Below are 23,373 nucleotides of genomic sequence, written 5' to 3' on the forward strand. Positions count from 1 at the left end.
TAGGTGGCTTTCAGACAGGTTAGAAAAAGAAGACACAGTTCTTTGAAATTAAGGTCTATTCTGCTCCCTCTGGAGTCAGAGACTGTAGTCTTATTCAGCTATGGGCCATCATGTTCACAAAAAATGCTAAGCTAGGAAAGAGTATGCTGCTGCTGCTGCTGCATTACGTCAGTCGTGTCTGACTCTGTGCGACCCCACAGACGGCAGCCCACCAGGCTCCCCTGTCCCTGGGATTCTCCAGGCAAGAACACTGGAGTGGGTTGCCATTTCCTTCTTCAATGCATGAAAGTGAAAAGTGAAAGTGAAGTCACTCAGTTCTGTCACACTCGTAGCAACCCCCATGGACTGCAGCCCACCAGGCTCCTCCATCCATGGGATTTTCCAGGCAAGAGTACTGGAGTGGGGTGCCATTGCCTTCTCCGGGAAAGGGTATGATGAAAGGGCAAATAAAAATGCCACAAATATATTCTGTCATTTTTAAGTTGCTTTTTTCTTTATTCAGTGTTTACTTATTGGCTATGAGCTTCTGACTCCTTTCCAGAATTCTGAAAATGTTGATTCTAATAATTTTTTGCTTAAAATGTCAATGTTGCTATAGAGTAATATGTCTCTGGAGTTGTCTCTTCTGCCATTTACTCTGAAGTCACTCCCCTCTCCCCTTCTTCTTAATCTATCAGATGTCTGGTCTTCCTCTTTCAATTTTAAGAGTTATTTCTGCATTTGGTAATATTGGTTCATTATCTGTGATATATGTTGTAATGTTTACTCCCAGTTTGTCTTCTGTATTCTGAATTTACATTTGTTTTTAAAAAAATATTTCGAATTGCAGACTTTGTTATTGTAATCTATCATTAAAAATCACATCTGTATTTTGTGTCATAGAAAGATTTCCATTATATTTAGGACTTTTAGGAATTTACTCATATTTTGTACTTCATGTTTTGCATTTGTATTTCAGATCTATTAGCAGTTAATTCTTGTGTATGGTTTGAGAAAGGAAGCCTACCATACTAATTCTATATACAGAATTTTGACTGTGATATTCATGAGTAAACTGGTTGATAATGTTTGCTCTTGTACTATTTTTATTTAATTTGGGTACAACTTTTGCTGTTTCATGAAAAATATTGGAAGCAATTTTCATTTTTCTGTTCTTTGGAACAATTTGTTTTCAGTGAGACTATCTGAATCTGCTTGCAATCCAGGAGACCCTGGTTTGATTCCTGGATTGGGAACATCACCTGGAGAAGGGATAGGCTACCTGTTCTGGGATTCATGGCCTTCTCTGGTGGCTCAGATGCTAAAGAATCTGTCTGCAATGTGGGAGACCTGGGTTTGATCCCTGGGTTGGGAAGATCCCCTCGAGGAGGGCATGGCAACCCACTCCAGTATTCTTGCCTGGAGAGTCCCATGGACAGAAAAGCCTGGCGGTCTTACGGTCCTGGGTTCACAAAGAGTTGGATTCGACTGAGTGACTAAGCACAAGGCACAGCACCTCTGATTTCTAAATGTTTTGTAGAATTCTCGGTGGAACCATCTAAACCTGATGTGTGTGTGTACGCGCGTGTGTGTGTGTGATATTTGTGTGTTATAATTCCCTGATAAATTTCTGTGTTATTTCTATGGAAATTAGCACTTTTAAGTATTATATTTATACTGCAGTTGGTAGTAAAGTATTATCCTGAAATATTTACCCATTTCATAAAGCTTTCAAATTTATTTATATAGATGTGTACAGCATTGTTTTTAGTGACCTTTATTTGCTGATTTTTGATCATTATTTTCTCTTACTGTTTATTAACTACTTTTGTGCTTTATTCTTATCTTTTATGAAACTATCTAATGGATTGTCTAATTTGTATATTTGTTTAAAACAAGATTTTTGATTTACAAATTTGATACATTTTTGGTTCTTTATTTTGATTTTTACTTTGTTTTCTTTCTTGTGTTTTCCTTTTGTTTCTCCTTTGATTTTAATTTGAGGTGGCAATTTAACTCATTTATTTAATTCTTTCATTTTTCATCAATGTGTGTGTATATGACTCTTATCATATACATGATGCATGTATATGAATTTTTCTCATATACATGAGTTTTCTCATATATATGTGAGTTTTCTCTTATCACTGCTTTAACTATATCTCATTTATCCTTGTATGTACTGCTTTATTATCACTATTTAGAAAATTTGCTTTTTTATCTGTATTTACACTTTCATCCTAGTATTTTTTAAGTGCAAGTTTCTAAATTTCAAGATTTTTCTTCATTTCTCAACTTTATTTCCAGCTTCTAGTTTTACTGCATTTTAATAAAAACTCCAGGGTTAGATTGTTTTCATTGGTAAATTCTACCCAAATTTAAAGAATTAATGCCAATCTTCTTAAACTTTTTCAAAAAAATTAAGAGGGAGTGAATGCTCCTAAACTTATAGATCGAAATTACCCTGATACTAAAGGTGGATAAGGACACTGCAAGAAACAAAAGCCACAGAACAATATTACTGAAGACATATAAATGCAAAAATTCTCAACAAAAATTAGCTAACTGAAATCAACAGCACATAAAACTAAAAAGCTTATGCATAATAAGGAAAATAGGCAAAGAGTGAAAGGATGGGAGAAAATATTTTTATAGCATATTTCTGATAAGGAGTTAAAATCATTCAACTCAATAGCTAAAAACAAAACAAAACAGAAAAAAAAAAAAACCTGATTAAAATTGGGCGAAGACCTGAATAGATATTTCTCCAAAGCAGATCTACAAATAGCCAGCAGGTGTATGATTAGTGAAGAAAGTGTAAAGGATGTGAAGAAAAGGAAATCCTGTTACACTGTTGATGGGTATGTGAGTTGGTATAGACATTATAGAAAATAGCATGGAAGTTTTTCCAAGATTAAACATTTATCTACCATGTGACCCAGCAATTCTTCTGGATATTAATCCATGGGAAATAAACTTGAAAGTGAAAGTCACTCAGTTGTGTCCAACTCTTTTGTGACCCTATGGGTATGTATAGTAAGTGGAATTCTCTAAGCCAGAATACTGGAATGGGTAGCCATCCCCTTCTCCAGGAGATCTTCCCAACCCATGGATTGAACCCAGGTCTCCTTCATTGCAGGTGGATTGTTTACCAGCTGAGTCACAAGGGAAGCCCAAGAATACTGGAGTGTAGCCTATTCTTTCTCCAGCAGATCTTCCTGACCAAGGAATTGAACCAGGGTCTCCTGCATTGCGGGTGAATTCTTTACCAACTGGGCTAATGCTTAAAGTCATGATTAGCATGGGATAGGTAGAGTGGAATCCATCTCTTTTTGACTTCAAAGTCTGTGCTTGTGAAAGCTAACCATGAAAAGTGACAAGGATGAATCCAAATGATACACAGTATGCCAACATGTTGAGAGACTTGAATCTCTCTAAATGCTTTTATTGCTATGGGCTGTTGTATACCACAGGATGTCATGTGCCTACAAGACAAATTTTATATTTGCAGACTCGCTTTTGCTATTATTCTTTTTTTTAAAAATAAGATTTATTTATTTATTTATGACTGTGCTGGATTTTTGTTGCTGCATCTGGGTATTCTCTAGTTGTGGTGAGCAGGGGCTACTCTCTAGCCCCTGCTGTGAGCAGGCTTCTCATTGGAGTGGTTTCTCTGGCAATGGATCATGGGCTTTAGTCATGGGCTTCAGTACTTGTAGCCCGTGGGCTCAGCAGTTGCAGATCATGGGCTCTAGAGCACAGGCTCAGTAGCTGTGGAACTTGGGCTTAGCTGTCCCATGGCATATGGGATCCTCCCGGACCAAGAATAGAAACTATGTCCACTGCATTGACAGACGGACTCCTCACCATTGACAGGAAGCCCCTCTTCATGTCTTTCTTAATAATACGTTCATGGATTATGTGTTGTTACAATGATAGTAGTTAAACTGTTATAATGGGAGGAGTTTCACTAAGCATATTATTTTTTTGAATTAGGTGTATAGCAGTTGCCTCTTGATGTTTTTAGAGAAAATGAGCCAAATAGAAATTAAAAAAAAATCCTAAGTCAACCTAGTTTCTATCTTTCTCCCCTTTACCCTCAAGACCATCCAAGAAGGCACAGGAGTGTACAAATGCTAACATTTTTATGCCTTTAATTGTTAGGAGAATTAGTGAAGTCATATTTTCAAAGTAAAATGTTAAGTTTGCCTCTGTATTCAAAAACATAACAAGATTGTCAAAGAATAAAATGAGGCTTTTTATGTAAATATTCTTTGACAGTTGATAAGGAATGAAATGGAAGATATCATTTTCATTAGATTTTCTAAATAACTTACTGATGCTATATAATATGTCATTATTACAGATTAATCTTACAGATTAATTTTATAAGAGATTTAAGACTTTATCCTAGAATTGATACTCCATTTTCTCAGCCATCTCATTGCAATCTTCATGTCTTTGTTCCTCAGTGTGTATATAATTGGGTTCAAGAAAGGAGTGACCACAGAATAAAAGACAGCAAGGAATTTGTCTAGTGACTTGATGGGGAATGGCCAGGCATAAGTGAAGATACATGGTCCGAAGAACAAAAGAACTACTGTGATATGGGCAGTTAAAGTAGACAGAGCCTTGGATGACCTCTCTGAAGGGAGATGCTGGATGGTCACTAAGATGACAGTGTATGAGATGATTAGGAGAAAAAAAGAACACACGGTGAGCACACCACTGTTAGCAATGACCATGATATCCAACCTATAGCTATCTGTGCAGGCAAGTTTGATGACCCTAGGAAGGTCGCAATAAAAGCTGTCTACCTCATTGGGACCACAGAAAGGTAAGTTCACTGCAAAGGCCAACTGGCTCACTGAGTGGAGAAAGCCAGTTCCCCACGCAGCAGCCACAAAGCCAACACATACATTGCCACGCATAATTGTAGTGTAGCGAAGAGGTTTACAGATTGCTACATATCTGTCAAAGGCCATGGCTATAAGGATCACCAGCTCACTCCCACCAAAGAAATGAAGCAGAAATATCTGAGCAAGGCAGCCCTTGAATGAGATGACCTTACATTTACTGAAAAAATCAGCAATCATCTTGGGGGCTGTGACTGAAGACAGACACAGATCAATGAGTGAGAGGTTGGCGAGCAGGAAGTACATGGGGGAATGAAGGTGGGAATCAGAAGTCACAGTTATGACAATAAGAAGGTTTCCAAACACAATTCCTACATAGAATACAAAAAAGAACACAAGTAGGAAAATCTGGAGTTCCTGAGAATTGGAGAGTCCCAGAAAAATGAACTCAGTCACCGTGGAGTGATTTGTTTCACTTATTGATTCATTCCAGGAAATATCCTCTGTAGTTACCTTGAATGGAGTGAGAAGAAAGTCAGAAATATTATATTCAAATTCAGAGCCCCAATTTGTGTCATTATGTTCACACTCATGATGACATTCTGTGCTTTGTTACATAAAGGAATTTAAAATGCCTACAATCTAAACTCAATTTTATCACACACTCTTTGCCTGAATACGCTTTATAGTCCAGTTGACGAAGCTTTAGTGTTTTCACTTATGTTAGGCTTATTCCTAATAAAATGCTTTTTTCATGTTACCCTCTCTGCCAGATTAAATTTATACCCTGACCATGCATTTATGTCCTCTTTCACTGAACTCCAAAACAGTTCATATTCTCTGGACCATATCATAGCTCTTAAAAACATACAAAACTCTATGATTGTCATCTACATCTACATCTAGATGACATCTACATGTCATGAAAAGCCATCTACAAAGGCTTTTCATGACATGCATTTTTGAGAAGGTATTTTTAGTAGCCCAATAGTTCATCACAATAATCTTGTATACAGTTATTGGAAACTTCTCTAGTAAACTAAAACAAATCCTCATTCACAATTTAATTGTGAGGCAATCATAGTGTATGGGTTTTGTGTGCATCTGTGGATCTTGAATTCATCCTCTTTAAGACTTCTTTTGTCATTTTGTAAATGCAAATACTAAGTATATTCTTTTTTATGGTTATTATGAATTTCAACTGAAATACTAAATATAAAATATTTTGCAGTTTTTGTATTTGGTAATTACACAATAGATTTAGATGATTATTAGTAGTGAGAGTTATAACCTCTGATTCATAGAAAAACCCTGGCTCCTCAATAATCATTTAAAAGTATATTTGTATTCTAAAAATAATTATCATAGCAAGATTTAGTTTCCCTATCTTTTAAATGAGTGCATTGGATCAATATTTTTCTAAATCCCCACTAATCCAATACTCTATCAGGATTGAGGGAGGGACATAATTTAAAAATAATTGTCATAATCTCTCAGGAACTTGGATAGCAATATGAAAACTAAGACAGATGTAGAGATTCAGTCTTATGGAAACTTTACATTTATGAGAATTCTGAAAGAGAAACTAGGAATTATAAGAATTTATAGAAGATAGAATTGATATTTAACATTTGGTAATATGAAAATGCTTAGAAGAAAGAGTTATGCCAAAATAAAATTAAAGATGGAAAATAGAAGAAAAGAATAACAACATAAAAATAAGGTTTAAAAATGAGAGAAAGAAGTAAAAAGTAAGAAAATGTCAGTGCAGAGGATGCGAGTTTGATTCCTGATGGCGGAACTTAAGATTTCACATGCTGTGTGGGGTGGCCAAAAAAGTTTAAAAAACAAAACAAAATTTAAAAAAATAAAAATTTGAAAGTGAGGAAAATATTTGTTGAGATAAAATGTGAAGAAATTTTAATAGGAAATGAAATTGGAAAAGGATTCTAGAATGCTTACTATGGGATTCTTGTTTAATTATGTTGACATGAAAAACTGTTGCAGAATTATGAGCAATTGTTTAATCCATTTCTAACAAATGGTAAGCAGTTAATAATAGCCATTATAAAAAGTAGTAATAACAGGACTTGTGTCAACACATGTATAAGATAAAAAAATGATGCTAATTTTTTTATTCTGAGTAATTGTGAACACTGTCACAGCTTTAACTCTGATAATAGCTATAATAAGATCTAGCATAGCAATGTATAACATATAGGTCATTTTTAGAGGAAGTAATACATTTGGAAGGAAGTAAAGGATGATGATAATAAAATGTAGAGGTATTGTTGGAATATCTTTGTAAGTTGCTACCTGAAAGTTAAGAGCCTGAAGAGTGGTCTTTGGATGTAAGTTGCGAAAGTCATTTCATATATATATTGGGGAGTCCAGAAGTTTTTGCAGTAAGTGAAGTAGAAAATGGAATTGTAGCTTGAAGGGGAAGCTATAAAAGAGAGGAGAGGAAATTGGCGGGTCTCAAGGAGTCATGAAAGGATAGGGTATGGCTCATCAAGTTTTTGGGGGGAGTAATATTATGTTTTCTCTCCTTAATCAGTTATTCCACAGTCCTTGGAAATTGCATTTTTTTTTCTTCATTATCCATTCCATAGCCCTATTCTCAAGCTCCATATTACTGTTTTTAAAATCCTATAAATATTTAGCAATTATAATTTACTTCCAAATATAAAGAGATGCCTAGTAGTAAAACAAGTCATTGTCATTTTAGTCCCCTTCTGCTTAGCACAAATATAATCATACTTGTCATTGACAATAAAGAGGATGAGATTCCTATTGTGAGATCATTTCTGACATGACTGGTTGATTTGGATGTTTCTTTAAAGTCAAGGAATGTGATTTAGTATTTTCTTTGGATATTTACTGATGTGGAATCATTTCACTGAGAAAAGAGGACAAACTGGATAGTTATGTCAGTATAGGTTTACCAAAGTGTTATTTGCAGTGAAAAGATTTTCTGCCATGGTAACAAGTAAGAATTCAAATATACTGTTCTTCAGCAAAATGAATTTTTATTTTCACCAACCTCAGGATTCATCCATTTTTCCTGAAAAATGCACATAAAACTGAATTCTGTAGAATGGGTTATTACTAATAGAAGCATTTTATTGTCAATACAAATGCTACAGTTTGGTTAATTCTGCTAATATATTTCACTTGCACATTCTACCTACCTCCTTCATAACTGGAAGACACTACAGCAATTTTCAGAGCAAGGTGTGTAGACTTTTCTTTTATTTGCACTTTCTCATGAAGTATACAATTTCCAAGAGAAGAAAATTGATATAAACTATCCTCCTTAGCAAATGACTTCATTAATTAAGAACCATTTATGGAAGTGACCAGAGGCAGATGAAGAGATCTGAAAGTAGTCATCCTGAACTTTGGGTAGTGAGACTAACTCTTATAGTTTCAGAAGCTTTCCCCTGAGGAAATACACAAAATCTTCTTGATTTAAGGGTTAATGTCACAGTTTCTTGGCTAACTCAGGTACTTCTATGACTCTCACTGAATTTAAAGGTAAATTTTTAAAGAAGCGTAGTAAAACAAATTGATAAAATTGTGCAGTTAAAATTCAGACATGTTAAGAAGGAAGCAAATAATAATGTTTTAGATTTTATAGAAAGCAGATAGCTTAAAATTTGTGGATAAAATATAGGAAAAATACCTTGACAAATAATAAGTCTAAGTTCTTATTATTTATCATTTTTATTGAGTAGCTTTAATTACCATACAGTGGTTAAAACTGAACTGACTTATTACAGTTAATGTTCCTTAAATTAGTCATAGAAAGAATCCAAATGCTCTCTCAGCTGTGCTCCATGACCATCAGACTTTCCAGATTTTACCTGAATGTTGCCAATCATCTTTGTCCTAAGAGCCCTTACTTAAAAATGAACACATTAAAGAAGCTGAGATCTGAATGGAGTATCCTCCTCTAGTAAATAAGTCCCTTCAAATACTTACAGAAGTGTAGATACTTTTAAAGAATGAATCAAGATATGCTTTGAAAACAAATATTGAAAAAAAACTGGAAAATAGGCAAAATTTTGCATAATATAAAATACTAGAGTCTATTTCTAAAACAATATTGTATGAAATACATTATCAAAGTCTAAAAGCAATTTTAAGTCTTAATGTAGTGTCATAGTGTTGACCTTCCTATTTATCTAATTAAAATACAATTATGATGAGAATTGCTTCTTCCTCAATTTTAATGTCTACTGGTTTACATAAACCTATATTTTATCTTTGGATCTACATAATTTCCATAAGAAATATTAATTGATTTCCAACGATGCTTGTTATCAAATAGAAGATACTGATGAAGTTAAATTGCATGTATAGGTGTATATATATATATACACATATGTATATATGTATGTGTAATACACACACACATATACACACACACATGTATATATATGTACATATGTGTATATGTATATCCATATGTACATATATACATATGTATATATGTATGTATTAGTTAGTTAAGTCGCTCAGTCATGTCCAACTCTTTGTGACCCCTTGGACTGTAGCCCACCAGGCTCCTCTGTCCATGGGATTCTCCAGGCAAGAGTACTGGAGTGGGTTGCCATTTCCTTCTCCAGGGGATCTTCTTGACTCAGGGATTGAACCCAGGTCTCCTGCATTGCAGGCAGATGCTTTAACCTCTGAGCCACCAGGGAAGCCCTATATGTATGTATATATATATATGTATATATGTATGTGTGTATATATATGTATGTATATGTATGTATGTATATATGTATATACATATAGACACATGTGTATATATACATGTACATATACACATGTACATATCTATATGTAGATGTAAAATATCCACATGAATATTGAATGCAGTCATTAGTGGTAACTACAGTTCAGGTTTGGCGTTTAGATAGAAATATAAGCTACAACTCTATGTAAATGAAATTCCTTGATTCAATACCTTCTTTTTTGTTTTTTTATGTATTTTATCTATTTTATGTATTTTTTGTATTTTCAGTTTTTTTTGTTTGTTTTATAATTTGATTTGTTTATTTTTGGTTGTGCTTGGTCTTTGTTGCTGTGTGGACTTTTCTCTAGTTGAGGCAATCCGGGGCTACTCTCTAGTTGTGGTTCATGGGCTTCTCATTGCTGTGGCTTCTCTTCTTGCAGAGCACAGGCTCTAGGGCATGCAGGCTTCAGTAGTTGCAGCATGTGGGCTCTAGAGCACAGCCTCAGCAGTTGTGGTCAATGAGCTTAGTTGCTCTGCAGCATGTGGGATCCTCCTGGATCAGGGATCAAACCCATGTCCCCTGCATTGGCAGGTGGACTCTTTACCACTGAACCACCAGTGAAGCACCAACTTCTCAGTTTTTAAAAGCAATAATGAAAATGAGCACATTCTATAGTGTTCATGGTGACCACGAGGGTCTTGATGATCCATGACATTCATCTTGTGCTCTCATCAATGAAATCTCTCATGTCACTTCCCTAAAATTTGCAAGCTGTTGACTTAGCCTTGTCATTACCACCTTCATATCTCTGTTCCTTAAAGTATATATGGCAGGATTTAAGACGGGGGTGATAACAAAGTCCACAATGGCAAAAAATGTATCCAGTGACTTTGTAGGAAAAGGCCATACATAGAGAAACATGCATGGAAGGAAAAACAAAAACACTACAGTGATGTGAGCTGACAGAGTGAAGAACGCTTTGGATAAATGCTTTGGAGAATGTTGTCGGACAGTGATCAGAATAAAGATGTATGATATAATTAATAGAAAGAAGGTGCCCATAGATATGAAGCCACTGTTGGCAGTGACTACAAATTCTAGTTCGTAAGTATCTATGCATGCAAGCTTAATAACCCGAGGAAAATCACAATAAAAGCTCCCCACATTATTAGGTCCACAGAAGGGTAAATTTATGACAAAGACAAACTGAGACACAGCATGAGTCACTCCCGTTATCCAAGCAGCAACTACTAAAAACATGCACATTTTGGGATTCATAATAGTTAGATAATGGAGAGGCTTGCAGATTGCTATGTACCTGTCATATGCCATGGCTATGAGCAGCATCATCTCCACTCCTCCTGTGACATGGATAAAGAACATTTGTAGCATGCAGTTGTGGAAGGAAATGATTTGACAGTCACTGAAAAGATCAGAGATCATCCTAGGAACTGTGGTGGATGAAAGGGCTAGGTCAATGAGTGATAGGTTGGCCAACAGAACATACATGGGTGTATGTAAGTGGGAATCAAAAATCACCGTGAACACAATGAAGAGGTTTCCCAGGATAATCCCCAAATACAATACAGAGAAGAAGAGAAAAAGTAAAAACTGCATCCTTAAGGATTGTGTAAGTCCCAGTAACACAAATTCAGTTACCACAGAGCCATTTACTTGGTCCATTGAATCATAAAGAAGAGAGGACTGTCAAGTGACCTGCAACAAAAGAAAGGCAGGATCAACTTAATACAACTTAAATGTTGTGTTAAATGTTGATAATTTAAAATTGGTCCTTTAACTTAATTGATAATAGACTACTTACAAAATAATGGGAACCAGGGCATAAAATATTGAGTACAACAAAGCTGCACTCAGAGACAATCTTTCATTTTAAATGATCATATTTATTTAAATATGTGAGCAGTCAGACAATTTATGGTGTTAGAAAAGAATGTATAGCATAAACTCAAGGAATACAGATGAAGTAAAATAATAAAAGTTAAAAACAAAAATACTGAGTCCCAGAAAATTGGAAGAGTGTATAAGAGCATATAAAATGATTTAAAAAAATAGATAACCTTTTAATCAGTATAATCATGAAAAATAAAGTTAAATTGAACTTAGAAATGAATATGAAAAGTGTTAGTCACTCAGTTATGTTCAACTCTTGGTGACCTCTGCAGCCCACCAGGCTCCTCTGTGCATGAAATCCCCCAGGCAAGAATACTGGAGTGGGTTGACATTTTCTTCTCCAGAGGATCTCCCTGATCTAGGGATTGAACCTGGATCTCCTGTATTGCAGGCAGATTCTTTACCATCTGAGCCACCACACAGAAATGAGTATAGACATGCATAATAACTGTTAAGATACCTCTGAAGGTTATTTCCAACATGTACTTAAAAACAATCTACTTTAAAAATCTTACGTGAATTTGAAGTACCATAGACAGATAAAAGATTGATATCGTCATAATATTTATAAAAAGTTCAAATTGTTTAATAAAACCTCTGAGGCCTAATAGATAAATGGGCAAAGGATATGAAGAGAGAATTCAGAAAAGTAAGCTATTTATGTATTTTTGCATATATATATATATATATAGATATCTTTCTCAGGAATCAACTAAAATAAAATATAAAGCTATTATTTTTCTATTAAGTTAAAAACTTTTTATAGTTATTGTTGTCAAAACCAACACTCATTGAAATAGGCACATTCATACACCACTGATAGAAATATAGACTAATCTAAAATTAAGAAAATATTTTGAAATTGTATTGATGAACATAGAAGAGAAGGGACTTGACACACAGAGGGAAGGTGAGGGTAGGACGAGTTGAGAAAGTAGCATGGACATATATACACTGTCACGTGTAAATTAGATAGTGGGATGTTGCTATATAACACAGGGACCCCAGCCTGGTGCTCCTTGATGACCTAGAGGTGAGGGTTCGGGGGAGTGGAGGGAGGTCAAGAGTGTGCATGAGTATGGCAGAAACCAACACAACAGGATAAAGCAATTTTCCACCGATTAAAAAAGAGACTAAAGGTTATTAAAGAAAATACTTTGAAATCATGTGTCAAGAAGCTTGAATCTGTACCACCTGGTGCAGTGGTACTCCTTGTGGAATTCTATTTGTATTGAAAAAGATTTTTGCACAAATATGTTTGTCATACTTTACAGTTGAAAAAACTTTGAACAATTTATATGTCAAACATTAGGTTGAATTCTGTTATGAAGGGAAATATTATAGTTATCAAAATAAGCATTAATAGAAATTTATAATAGCATTAGTAAGAATTTTATTTATAATATTAAGTGCAAGAAAAGTAAACAGATTGCATAGTACAGTAGTTGACTTTTATTTTTTAAAACTTGAAAAATCCTTTAGATTTTAAATATCTTTCAGTATAGCTATCATATTTATATTAGATTTTTTGATAAAAACATCCAAGAGCATAGAGAGCTAAAGGATGATTTATTAAGAAGGTTTAAAAGCAAAGCTTAACTTGTAATTAATAGAAGACTAGCTGGGGAAGTAAAGGACTTTAATACTTCTCTCATCCAATTAGACATTTTCATAAACTTCAGAACTGATTATTAGGTGATAGTATTAGGGCAGAACATAGCTAAGTAAGTATAGTGTCCTGATGGATCTGGATTTTGATGGTGGAAATAGGGAAGTTTTGATTAACTTCCTATTTCAGCAATATACTATTCTTTCTGTTGCCTCTTGATTAATTTTTCTGTTGACTTCTACCTTCTCTCACCTAGATGTTCTAAACACCCTTCCTAGCGTTTTCTCTGAAAACTATGTTTAACCATTTTAAATTTATTCATTCAATTATCAATGGACTTCATATCCATATTTAAATCACCCAGGTCACAGGGGTGTAAGGACAAAGAATTTGGGGAGTGGAATTGAATCTGGGAAGCATTATAGAGTTCAGAAAGTCATCCCTAGAAGATTTCATGGCAATACCCTCTATTCTGCTGAGCAGAAGGTGTTTGTTGACTTCCTGATCTCACCATTCAATTCACTGTTTTGGAGTAATAAAGCTGAAGCTTAAGAATCATGTTGACTGCTTATGATCAAAGATTTTTATCCTATAAAACTAACATAAAACATATAAACTCAATTCTTTGTCTCCGTCATTGTTAAAGTGGGTGCTTCATCTTATAAAAACAATTGAAGTTTTCTCTAAATTGATTTTTCATTTGAAAATTTCCACCTATATTAGCTTAGTACTGCTGAAATGGTGCTTGTCTTGGAGTGTGAGTGATAATTAAGTTTTTTAAAGAGGAAAATACAATACTCTTTGCGTCTATTAGCCTAAAGACTACAAGATTCCATTTAAAAGTGTAATTAAATTTATTGACAATCTTTAATTATGCTAAAATGGTATAATTACAATATAAAACATGGAGCTATAAGCATAGTAGTGTGGTGAAGTCAGTCAGTAACATGTCTAAGGAATAGGCAGGAAAGAAGATCTAAAGAGGAAGAATGAAAATAGATTAGAAAGGGACTGAAGGAAGGCAGGAGAGGGAATAATAAGAATAATAAGAATTCTAAAGGACAAATAAAGAGGATAAAATGATAATTAAAAGAGACATTGGTGCAATGTTGCACATCTTTGCTTAAATTGCCTGTCATTGTTTACATTAACACACATCAATACATTATGAACACCTAAGAGTGTGAGCTTCATTTGCATTTCCATTCACTATTTTAGTACTTTTTCCCTGAAAGGATGGAAAGTAATAATAAAATTTTAGGGAAAATAGTCACTGATATGAAGAAAAGTTAAGACTTTAGGCAAATAAATAATGGATGTGGCAGAGGGGTTTAACAGTATGGAGTGGGTATAGTTTTGGCATGGTGGTTCAGCTGACAGGTCCACCTCTAAAAAATTAGGAAGTAACTGATTAAAAACACCCCTTTAACCTCCAGTCAGTATTTTGCTTTTCTTATTTATAATAATTATAGCTTTTTGTAAAATGTAAAAATTAAAGTTCATTACGTAGGTACACTTTCTGCTTTGTCCAACACTGTGTCACTTGACTAAAACAGGCTGGCACATATAAAAATCTCAAATAATATTTGAAGAGTAAATTGTCCAGAAATAATCACTGAATTGCTCATGTAAGCAGAGAAGGCAGTGGCACCCTACTCCAGTACTCCCGCCTGGAAAATCCCATGGATGGAGGAGCCTGGCGGGCTGCAGTCCATGGAGTCGCTTGGAGTTGGACATGACTGAGCGACTTCACTTTCACTTTCCACTTTCCTGCATTGGAGAAGGAAATGGCAACCCACTCCAGTGTTCTTGCCTGGAGAATCCCAGGGACGGGGGAGCCTGGTGGGCTGCCGTCTATGGGGTCACACAGGGTCGGACACGACTGAAGTGACTTAGCAGCAGCAGCAGCAGCAGCAGCAGCAGCAGATCATGTTAGAAACAAAATAGAAGTCCTCACAAATATATAGAGAAACTGAACTTAACAATACCTTCTCCACAAGTTTGTGCTTCCTAATGATAACCTAACTTTATATATATATATATATATATAAAGTTAGGTTATCATTAGGTTATCATATATATATATATATAAAATCAGGAGTATTTAAGATAAGTGAAGAAGGGCCCACCCATTCTGTTATAAGCATCTAGAATTAACATGTATCATTATTCAAGAAGTCCTGATGACCTGAGAGTGCTTGTTTGGAGAAAAAGACCACATACTTGGTTTCTCTGCCTTCTTAGGAAACACTGGTGACTGTGTGAAGTTCCCAGGAGTTCTTCAGAAGCCAAGTCCCCTTAGAACTTGCTACCTCTCCTATTGGAGATTTAAAATTTATCAGTTATCCAATGCCTGGAGGGACAAATCTTTAAACAAAAAAAGATTATTAGAATGATACATCTTTATAAAAGTGGGAAAGAACTCTGAGATTATCTTGCCCAGTTATTTCATTCTACAGATGGAAAACAACCCAGTGAGGTTAAATGCCCAGTGTAACATGCAGCAATACATTCAGAGCCAGCACTAGAAGTCAGCCTAACTCAGTCCAATGACCTTCCTCAGTTACGATCTACACCTGCTTGTAGAAAAAGTCATTGAAAAGCTAGACTGTTTATATTTGATAGTATCACACCAAATTGGAAGAGTCCTATTCATCCCTGAGTTTTCTTTCCTTTTAAAATAAATTGAGCCGTCCCTTTCTGAAAGACTATTTTTTTTACCCTGTTGGGTATTGCTCTTCCTTATCCCCTCTCCTATTTCTTCAAACAACGTGGCCAGTCCTTGAACAGTTCTCTTTCAGAATTTGCAGCCAGCATCTCCTCTGGCTGCAACACCAGAATCTTCTTTGAATCTGAGCATATGCTCTCAGCCTAGGCATTGTCTGGAACCTTCAAATTCAGAGGAAAGTAATAGTGAAGGAGAGGGAATCACAGTAGAATCCTGGAGGCTGAGGACTGGGATTTCCTTTTGTTTAAAAACAGAATTTGGTCCTTAAATAGGCTAGGAATACGTGAGTCCAGAAGTCTGTTTTGCACAATGGAAAATGAAGTTTAAAATGAATTGGAAAGCACAAAAGCCAGAAACGTGAATCTTGAAAAATTTTCACATTCAGAAGAGGAGTTAAAAATATCAAAAGGTATATGTATGTGTGTAATTAATTTTACAAGACAATGCAATTCAATGATTGAATTTGATCATAGAAAAGAGAAGGTATAGGATGAAAGGACTAACACATTTCAAAGGAGAAAATGACACAATATTTTACAGGGGAGCAGAAATGGAAGGAATGTTGATGGTTATGGGGAGAGGGAAGCAACCATGAGAGAGGCAGTTTTGTAATCTAAAAGTGTCTTTCTTACTTGCCTGTTCAGTCACAGGGTGTATATTTTTAGGAGAAGAGAAAGTCAGAGAGTGTACTCTTTATCTGTAAATAAGCACTCCCACCCCACTCAAAGACAAAGCTATATATAAGATTCTCCATAATGAGAAATAACCTAGTTAGCTGCATAAGAGAGTGACCCGCTGCTGCTGCAAAGATGGTCAATACTCAGCCCATTATTAGATTCTCTTGGGGACTAAATCTTTGAGTCACATTGGTTTCCCCAAGAGAGAAATGTTGAAAAAGTTTTCTGGTGATGAAACAGAGGGAAAGAAGAAAGATTTTTTTTAAAAAAAATATTATTGGGATATAGTTGAGTTACAGTGTTATATTAGTTTCAGTTGTACAGCAAAGTGAACCTGTTTTACAGGAAGGTTTTGATATAACATATTGGATTGTGTAAAAAAATTCCTCTTTATGGTGGATGATCTTGCTTTGAGTGACTGAGATGAAGGTGTGAAAATATATCCTGAGAAACAAGATATTCATAGTACCAGACTTGAAGAAATAAATCTAAACCCTTGATAGGTAAAGATAATTCTCATAATTCATAATAGAATAATTTTCCTGTTTTTAATTATGGCGGATGTTTACCTGTGACTCTACTTGTGCTCATGAACCACGGACTACTGGGGATGAAGGTCTTAAATGGTTTTAAACTTTATTTTTCCTGACTTGACTGGATACAAGTAAATTTTGGGTTTGTTGGATCAATGTCTGAAGAGAAAAAAATGTAGGGAGTTATTCTGAGTTGTCTGTAAGAGGAGCATGTTTACCTGAGAAGGAGATAATTATTCAGATGACTTGTAACAATCATCAAGATTAGCCTAGCAGATTTCCCTGAAAAAGACTGACTTTATCTTTGATATGTACATAAAAAAATTTGATCTCCAGGTTACCATGGTGGCCTCAAGGTTTCAAAGCTCTATTTTTGTTTTGAGTTGTATATCATTTTCTCCTGCTCAGAAACTGTATACTCTAGAAGAGCAACAGAGTTATGGCTTGTCTAAATTAATTTCTGTAAAATAGTGACATTTCAAATTAGTGGAAAATTTCTCCTGATCCCCCCCCACACCCAGGGCTTGTCTGTAACACTGTGAGCAGTATGTGTGTGTGCTGTGCCTACTTGCTCAGTCGTGTCTGACTCTGCGACCCCATGGACTGTATGTAGCCCGCCAGGCTCCTCTGTCCATGGGGATTCTCCAGGCAAGAATACTGGAGGGGGTTACCATGCCCTCCTTCAGGCGATCTTCCCAACCCAGGGATCAAACCCGGGTCTCTCACACTGCAGGCGGATTCTTTACCATCTGAACCTCCAGAGAAGTGCTGTGAGCATTGTAGAACTCCATAAATTAAATCTTTCTACCATGCCCATAGAACGACTGTGCTTTTGTTCTAAGGGAGGAGATTGGGGTGCCAGGGAAAACAGCATATTAAGATGAATGAGGGAGAATATAGGCAGAAACAGAGTCCTAGGGAGCTGGCAGCTAGGCACAGAGCGTCTCCTGGGGCTATGTGAGGTTCTCTCCTGGGGCATGCATCACAGGTTAGTTGGCAGTGGAGAAACCTCAGTCCCAGTAGAAGATTGGAAATTGTTAATGTAGAGTTCTTGAGACCTGGGAGTATCAGAGAGGCCAGAGACCAGTGATTCACAGGCTGAGATTGGCTCAAGATTTGACTTGACCAAGCCTGTAAAAAGAACTCACTGGTATATTTCACAATAGATTTCAGTTCTACTTGAGGAGATAGAGGCAGAAAAAAGTTAATTAAGGAGAGAAGAGTGAAAAAAAAAAAGGGGGAGGATTTCTTTAAATCTGTGATCTTTGACCAAAAGTAAAAAGAAATCCCAATTGCTATGCAACAAATTATTCACGTTGTTAATTTTTATTCTTTGTTGGGGTTTATAAATTAACTAATTTTTATTTTTTAAATAAATTTTTTTTGGAGTATAGTTGCTGTATAATCTTGTGTTAGTTTCTACTGTACAGTGAAGTGAATCAGCTATCCATATGCATATATCCCCTCTTTTTTGGATTCCCTTCTCATTTGTATCAACACAGAGCACTGAGTTGAGTTCCTTGTGCTATATAGTAGGCTCTCATTAGTTATGTATGTTATACATAGTAATGTATATATGTCATTCCCAATCTCCCAATTCATCCCACCCTCCTTGCCCCCTTCGTGTCCATACATTTGTTTTATATGTCTGCGTCTCTGTTTCTGCTTTGCTAATAGGTTCACCTGTACCATTTTGTCTAGATTCCATAGTTCAGGTCAGTCACACAGTTGTGTCCGACTCTTTGTGACCCCATGGACAGCAGCACGCCAGACTTTCCCTGTCCATCACCAACTCCCAAAGCTTGCTAAAACTCACGTCCACAGAGTCAGTGATGCTATCTAACCATCTCATCCTCTGTCATCACCTTTTCCTCCTGCCTTAAATCTTTCCCAGCATCAGAGCCTTTTCTTTTTTTTTTTTCTTTATTTATTTATTTTCATTTATTTTTATTAGTTGGAGGCTAATTACTCTACAATATTGTAGTGGTTTTTGCCATACATTGACATGAATCAGCCATGGATTTACATGTGTTCCCCATCCCAGTTCCTGCTCCCACCTCCCTCTCCATCCCATCCCTCTGGGTCTTCCCGGTGCGCCAGCCTGAGAACTTGTCTCATGCATCCAACCTGGGCTGGTGATCTGTTTCACCCTTGATAGTATACTTACTTCAGTGCTGTTCTCTCAGAACATCCCACCCTCACCTTCTCCCACAGAGTCCAAAAGTCTGTTCTGTACATCTGTGTCTCTTTTTCTGTTTTGCATATAGGGTTATTGTTACCATCTTTTTAAATTCCATATATATGCATTAGTATACTGTATTGGTCTTTATCTTTCTGGCTTACTTCACTCTGTATAATGGGCTCCAATTTCATCCATCTCATTACAACTGATTCAAATGAATTCTTTTGAATGGCTCAGTAATATTCCATGGTGTCTATGTACTACAGCTTCCTTATCCATTCGTCTGCTGATGGGCATCTAGGTTGCTTCCATGTCCTGGCTATTATAAACAGTGCTGCAATGAACATTGGGGTACACATGTCTCTTTCAGTTCTGGTTTCCTCGGTGTGTATGCCCAAGAGTGGGATTGCTGGGTCATATGGCAGTTCTATTTCCAGTTTTTTAAGGAATCTCCACACTGTTCTCCATAGTGGCTCTACTAGTTTGCATTCCCACCAACAGTGTAAGAGGGTTCCCTTTTCTCCACACCCCCTCCAGCATTTATTGCTTATTAGACTTTTGGATAGCAGCCATCCTGACTGGCATGTAATGGTACCTCGTTGTGGTTTGGATTTGCATTTCTCTGATAATGAGTGATGTTGAGCATCTTGTCATATGTTTGTTAGCCATCTGTATGTCTTCTTTGGAGAAATGTCTGTTTAGTTCTTTGGCCGATTTTTTGATTGGGTCATTTATTTTTCTGGAATTGAGCTTCAGGAGTTGCTTGTATATTTTTGAGATTAATCCTTTGTCTGTTGCTTCATTTTCTATTATTTTCTCCCATTCTGAAGGCTGTCTTTTCACCTTGCTTATAGTTTCCTTTGCTGTGCAAAAGCTTTTAAGTTTTATTAGGTCCCATTTGTTTATTTTTGCTTTTATTTCCAATATTCTGGGAGGTGGGTCATAGAGGATCCTGCTGTGATTTATGTCGGAGAGTGTTTTGCCTATGTTCTCCTCTAGGAGTTTTATAGTTTCTGGTCTTACATTTAGATCTTTAATCCATTTTGAGTTTATTTTTGTGTGTGGTGTTAGAAAGTGTTCTAGTTTCATTCTTTTGCAAGTGGTGGACCAGTTTTCCCAGCACCACTTTTTAAAGAGGTTGTCTTTTTTCCATTGTATATCCTTGCCTCCTTTGTCGAAGATAAGGTGTCCATAGGGACGTGGATTTATCTCTGGGCTTTCTATTTTGTTCCATTGATCTATATTTCTGTCTTTGTGCCAGTACCATACTGTCTTGATGACTGTGGTTTTGTTGTAGAGCCTGAAGTCAGATTTTTCTTTTTTTTTTCCAATTTTTTTTTATTAGTTGGAGGCTAATTACTTTACAATATTAAACCACTACAATATTGTAAAGTAATTCGCCTCTGGATGCATGAGACAAGTCAGACTTTTCAAATGAGCTAATACTTCTCATCAGGTGGCCAAAGTATTGGAGCTTCAGCTTCAGCATCAGTCCTTCGAATGAATATTCAGGACTGATTTCCTTTAGGATTTGATCTCCTTGCAGTCTAAGGGACTCTCAACAGTCTTCTCCAACACCACAGTTCAAAAGCATCAATTCCTCGGCACTCAGCTTGCTTTGTAGTCCAACTCTCACATCCATACATGAACTGGGAAAACCATGGCTTTGACTAGATGGGCCTTTTTTGGCAAAGTAATGTCTCTGCTTTTTAATATGCTGTCTAGGTTGGTCATAGCTTTTCTTCCAAGGAGCAAGCATCTTTTAATTTCATGGCTGCAGTCACCATTTGCAGTGATTTAGGAGCCCAAGAAAATAAAGTCTCTTATTGTTTCCATTGTTTCTCCATCTATTTGCCATGGAGTGATGGAACCAGATGCCATGATCTTTGTTTTTTGAATGTTGAGTTTTAAGCCAGCTTTTTCACTCTCCTCTTTCACTTTCCTCAAGAGGCTATTAAGTCCTTCTTCACTTTCTGCTATATGGTGGTGTCATCTGAATATCTGAGGTTATTGATATATTTCCTGGAAATCTTGATTCCAGTTTATGCTTCATCCAGGCTGGCATTTTGCATGATGTACTCTGCATAAAAATTAAATAATATGTGCAGGGTGACAGTATATAGCCTTGACATACTCCTTTCCAATTTGGGACAAGTCTGTTGTTCCATGTCTGGTTCTAACTGTTGCTTCTTGACCTATATACAGATTTCTCAGGAGGTAGGTAAGGTGGGTGGTATGGTATTCCCATCTGTTTAAGAATTTTCCACATTTGTTGTGATCCACACAGTCAAAGGCTTTGGTATAATCAATAAAGCCGAAGTAGATGTTTTCTTGGAACTCTCTTGCTTTTTTGATGATCCAAAAGATGTTGGCAATTTGATCTCTGGTTCCTCTGCCTTTTCTAAATCCAACTTCAACATCTGGAAGTTCTCAGATCACATACTGTTGAAGCCTAGCTTGGAGAATCTTGAGCATTACTTTGCTAGTGTGTGAGATATGTGCAATTGTATGGTAGTTTGAACATTCTTTGGCATTGCCCTTCTTTGGGATTGGAATGAAAACTCACCTTTTCCAGTCCTGTGGCCACTGCTGAGTTTTCCAAATTTGCTGCCTTTTGAGTGCAGCACGTTCACAGCATCATCTTGTAGGATCTGAAATAGCTCAACTGGAATTCTATCACCTCCACTAGCTTTGTTCATGGTGATGCTTCCTAAAGCCCACTTGACTTTGCATTCCAAGGTGTCTGATTCTAGGTGACTGATCATAGCATTGTGATTATCAGGGTCATTAAGATTTTTTTGGTATAGTTCTTCTGTGTATTCTTGCCATCTCTTCTTAATATCTTCTGCTTCTGTTAGGTCCATACCATTTCTGTCCTTTATTGAGCCCATCTTTGCTTGAAATTTTCCCTTGATATCTCTGATTTCCTTGAAGAGATCTCTAGTCTTTCCCATTCTATTATTTTCTTTATTTCTTTGCATTGATCACTGAAGAAGGTTTTCTTATTTCTCTTTGCTATCCTTTGGAACTCTGCATTCAAATGGGTATATCTTTCCTTTTCTCCTTTGCCTTTAGCTTCTCTTCTTTTCTCAGCTATCTGTAAGGCCTTCTCAGAAAACCATTTTGCCTTTTTGCATTTCTTTTTCTTGGGGATGATTTTGATTCTTGTCTCCTGTACAATGTCACGAACCTCTGTCCATAGTTCTTCAGGCACTCTGTATATCAGATCTAGTCTCTTGAATCTATTTGTCACTTCCACTGTATAATCGAAAGGGATTTGATTTAGGTCATACCTGAATAGTCTAGTGGTTTCCCCTACTTTCTTCAGTTTAAGTCTGAATTTGGCAACAAGGAGTTCATGATCTGAGCCATAGTCAGCTCCCGGTCTTGTTTTGGCTGGCTGTGTACAGAGCTTCTCCATCTTTGGCTGCAAAGAATATAATCAATCTGATTTCAGTGTTGGCCAGCTGGTGATGTCCATATGTAGAGTCTTCTTTTGTGTTGTTGGAAGAGGGTGTTTGCTGTGACCAGTGCGTTCTCTTGGCAAAACTTTGTTAGGCTTTGTCCTTCTTCATTTTGTACTCCAAGGTCAAATTTACCTGTTACTTCAGGTATCTCTTGACTTCCTACTTTTGCATTCCAGTCCCCTATAATGAAAAGGATATCTTTTTTTGGGTGTTAGTTCTAGAAGGTCTTGTAGGTCTTCATAGAACCATTCAACTCCAGCTTCGTTAGCATTACTGGTCGGGGCATAGACTTGGATTATTGTGATATTGAATGGTTTGCCTTGGAAACGAACAGAGATCATTCTGTTGTTTTTAAAATTGCACCCAAGTACTGCATTTTGGACTCTTCTGTTGACTATGGATGGTTACTCCTTTTCTTGTAAGGGATTCTTACCTACAGTAGTAGATACAATGGTCATCTGAATTAAATTCGCTCATTCCAGTCCATTTTATTTCACTGATTCCTAAAATGTCAATGTTCACTCTTGCCATCTCTTGTTTGACCACTTCTAATTTACCTTGATTCATAGACCTAACCCAGGTTCCCATGCAATATTGCTCTTTACCGCATCAGACTTTACTTCCATTACCAGTCACATCCACAACTGCGTGTTGTGTTTGCTTTGGCTCCGTCTCTTCATTCTTTC

At 36.3% G+C, this 23,373-nt stretch overlaps 2 protein-coding genes across 2 annotated transcripts; both read right to left on the reverse strand.

Annotated features, from left to right (window-relative positions):
* Nucleotides 1-4,376: 4,376 nt before the first annotated feature.
* LOC133066860 (olfactory receptor 4F4) lies at nt 4,377-8,719 on the reverse strand. The gene is made up of 2 exons (XM_061158257.1): nt 8,702-8,719; nt 4,377-5,348 (listed from the first exon to the last, which is right to left on the reverse strand). Exons 1-2 carry the CDS (start codon nt 8,717-8,719, stop codon nt 4,377-4,379), a joined length of 990 nt encoding a protein of 329 aa, XP_061014240.1.
* Nucleotides 8,720-10,324: 1,605 nt separating this feature from the next.
* Nucleotides 10,325-11,263, reverse strand: LOC133067277 (olfactory receptor 4F6-like). The gene has a single exon (XM_061158428.1). It carries the CDS (start codon nt 11,261-11,263, stop codon nt 10,325-10,327), a length of 939 nt encoding a protein of 312 aa, XP_061014411.1.
* Nucleotides 11,264-23,373: the final 12,110 nt, after the last annotated feature.

Source organism: Dama dama, chromosome 12 (assembly GCF_033118175.1).
Source record: "Dama dama isolate Ldn47 chromosome 12, ASM3311817v1, whole genome shotgun sequence".
In the NCBI taxonomy this organism is placed as follows: Eukaryota; Metazoa; Chordata; class Mammalia; order Artiodactyla; family Cervidae; genus Dama; species Dama dama.

What these genes read in the sequence shown, in the direction of transcription:
- LOC133067277 (XM_061158428.1), bottom strand. Translation starts at nt 11,263, where the DNA reads ATGGACCAAGTAAATGGCTCTGTGGTAACTGAATTTGTGTTACTGGGA.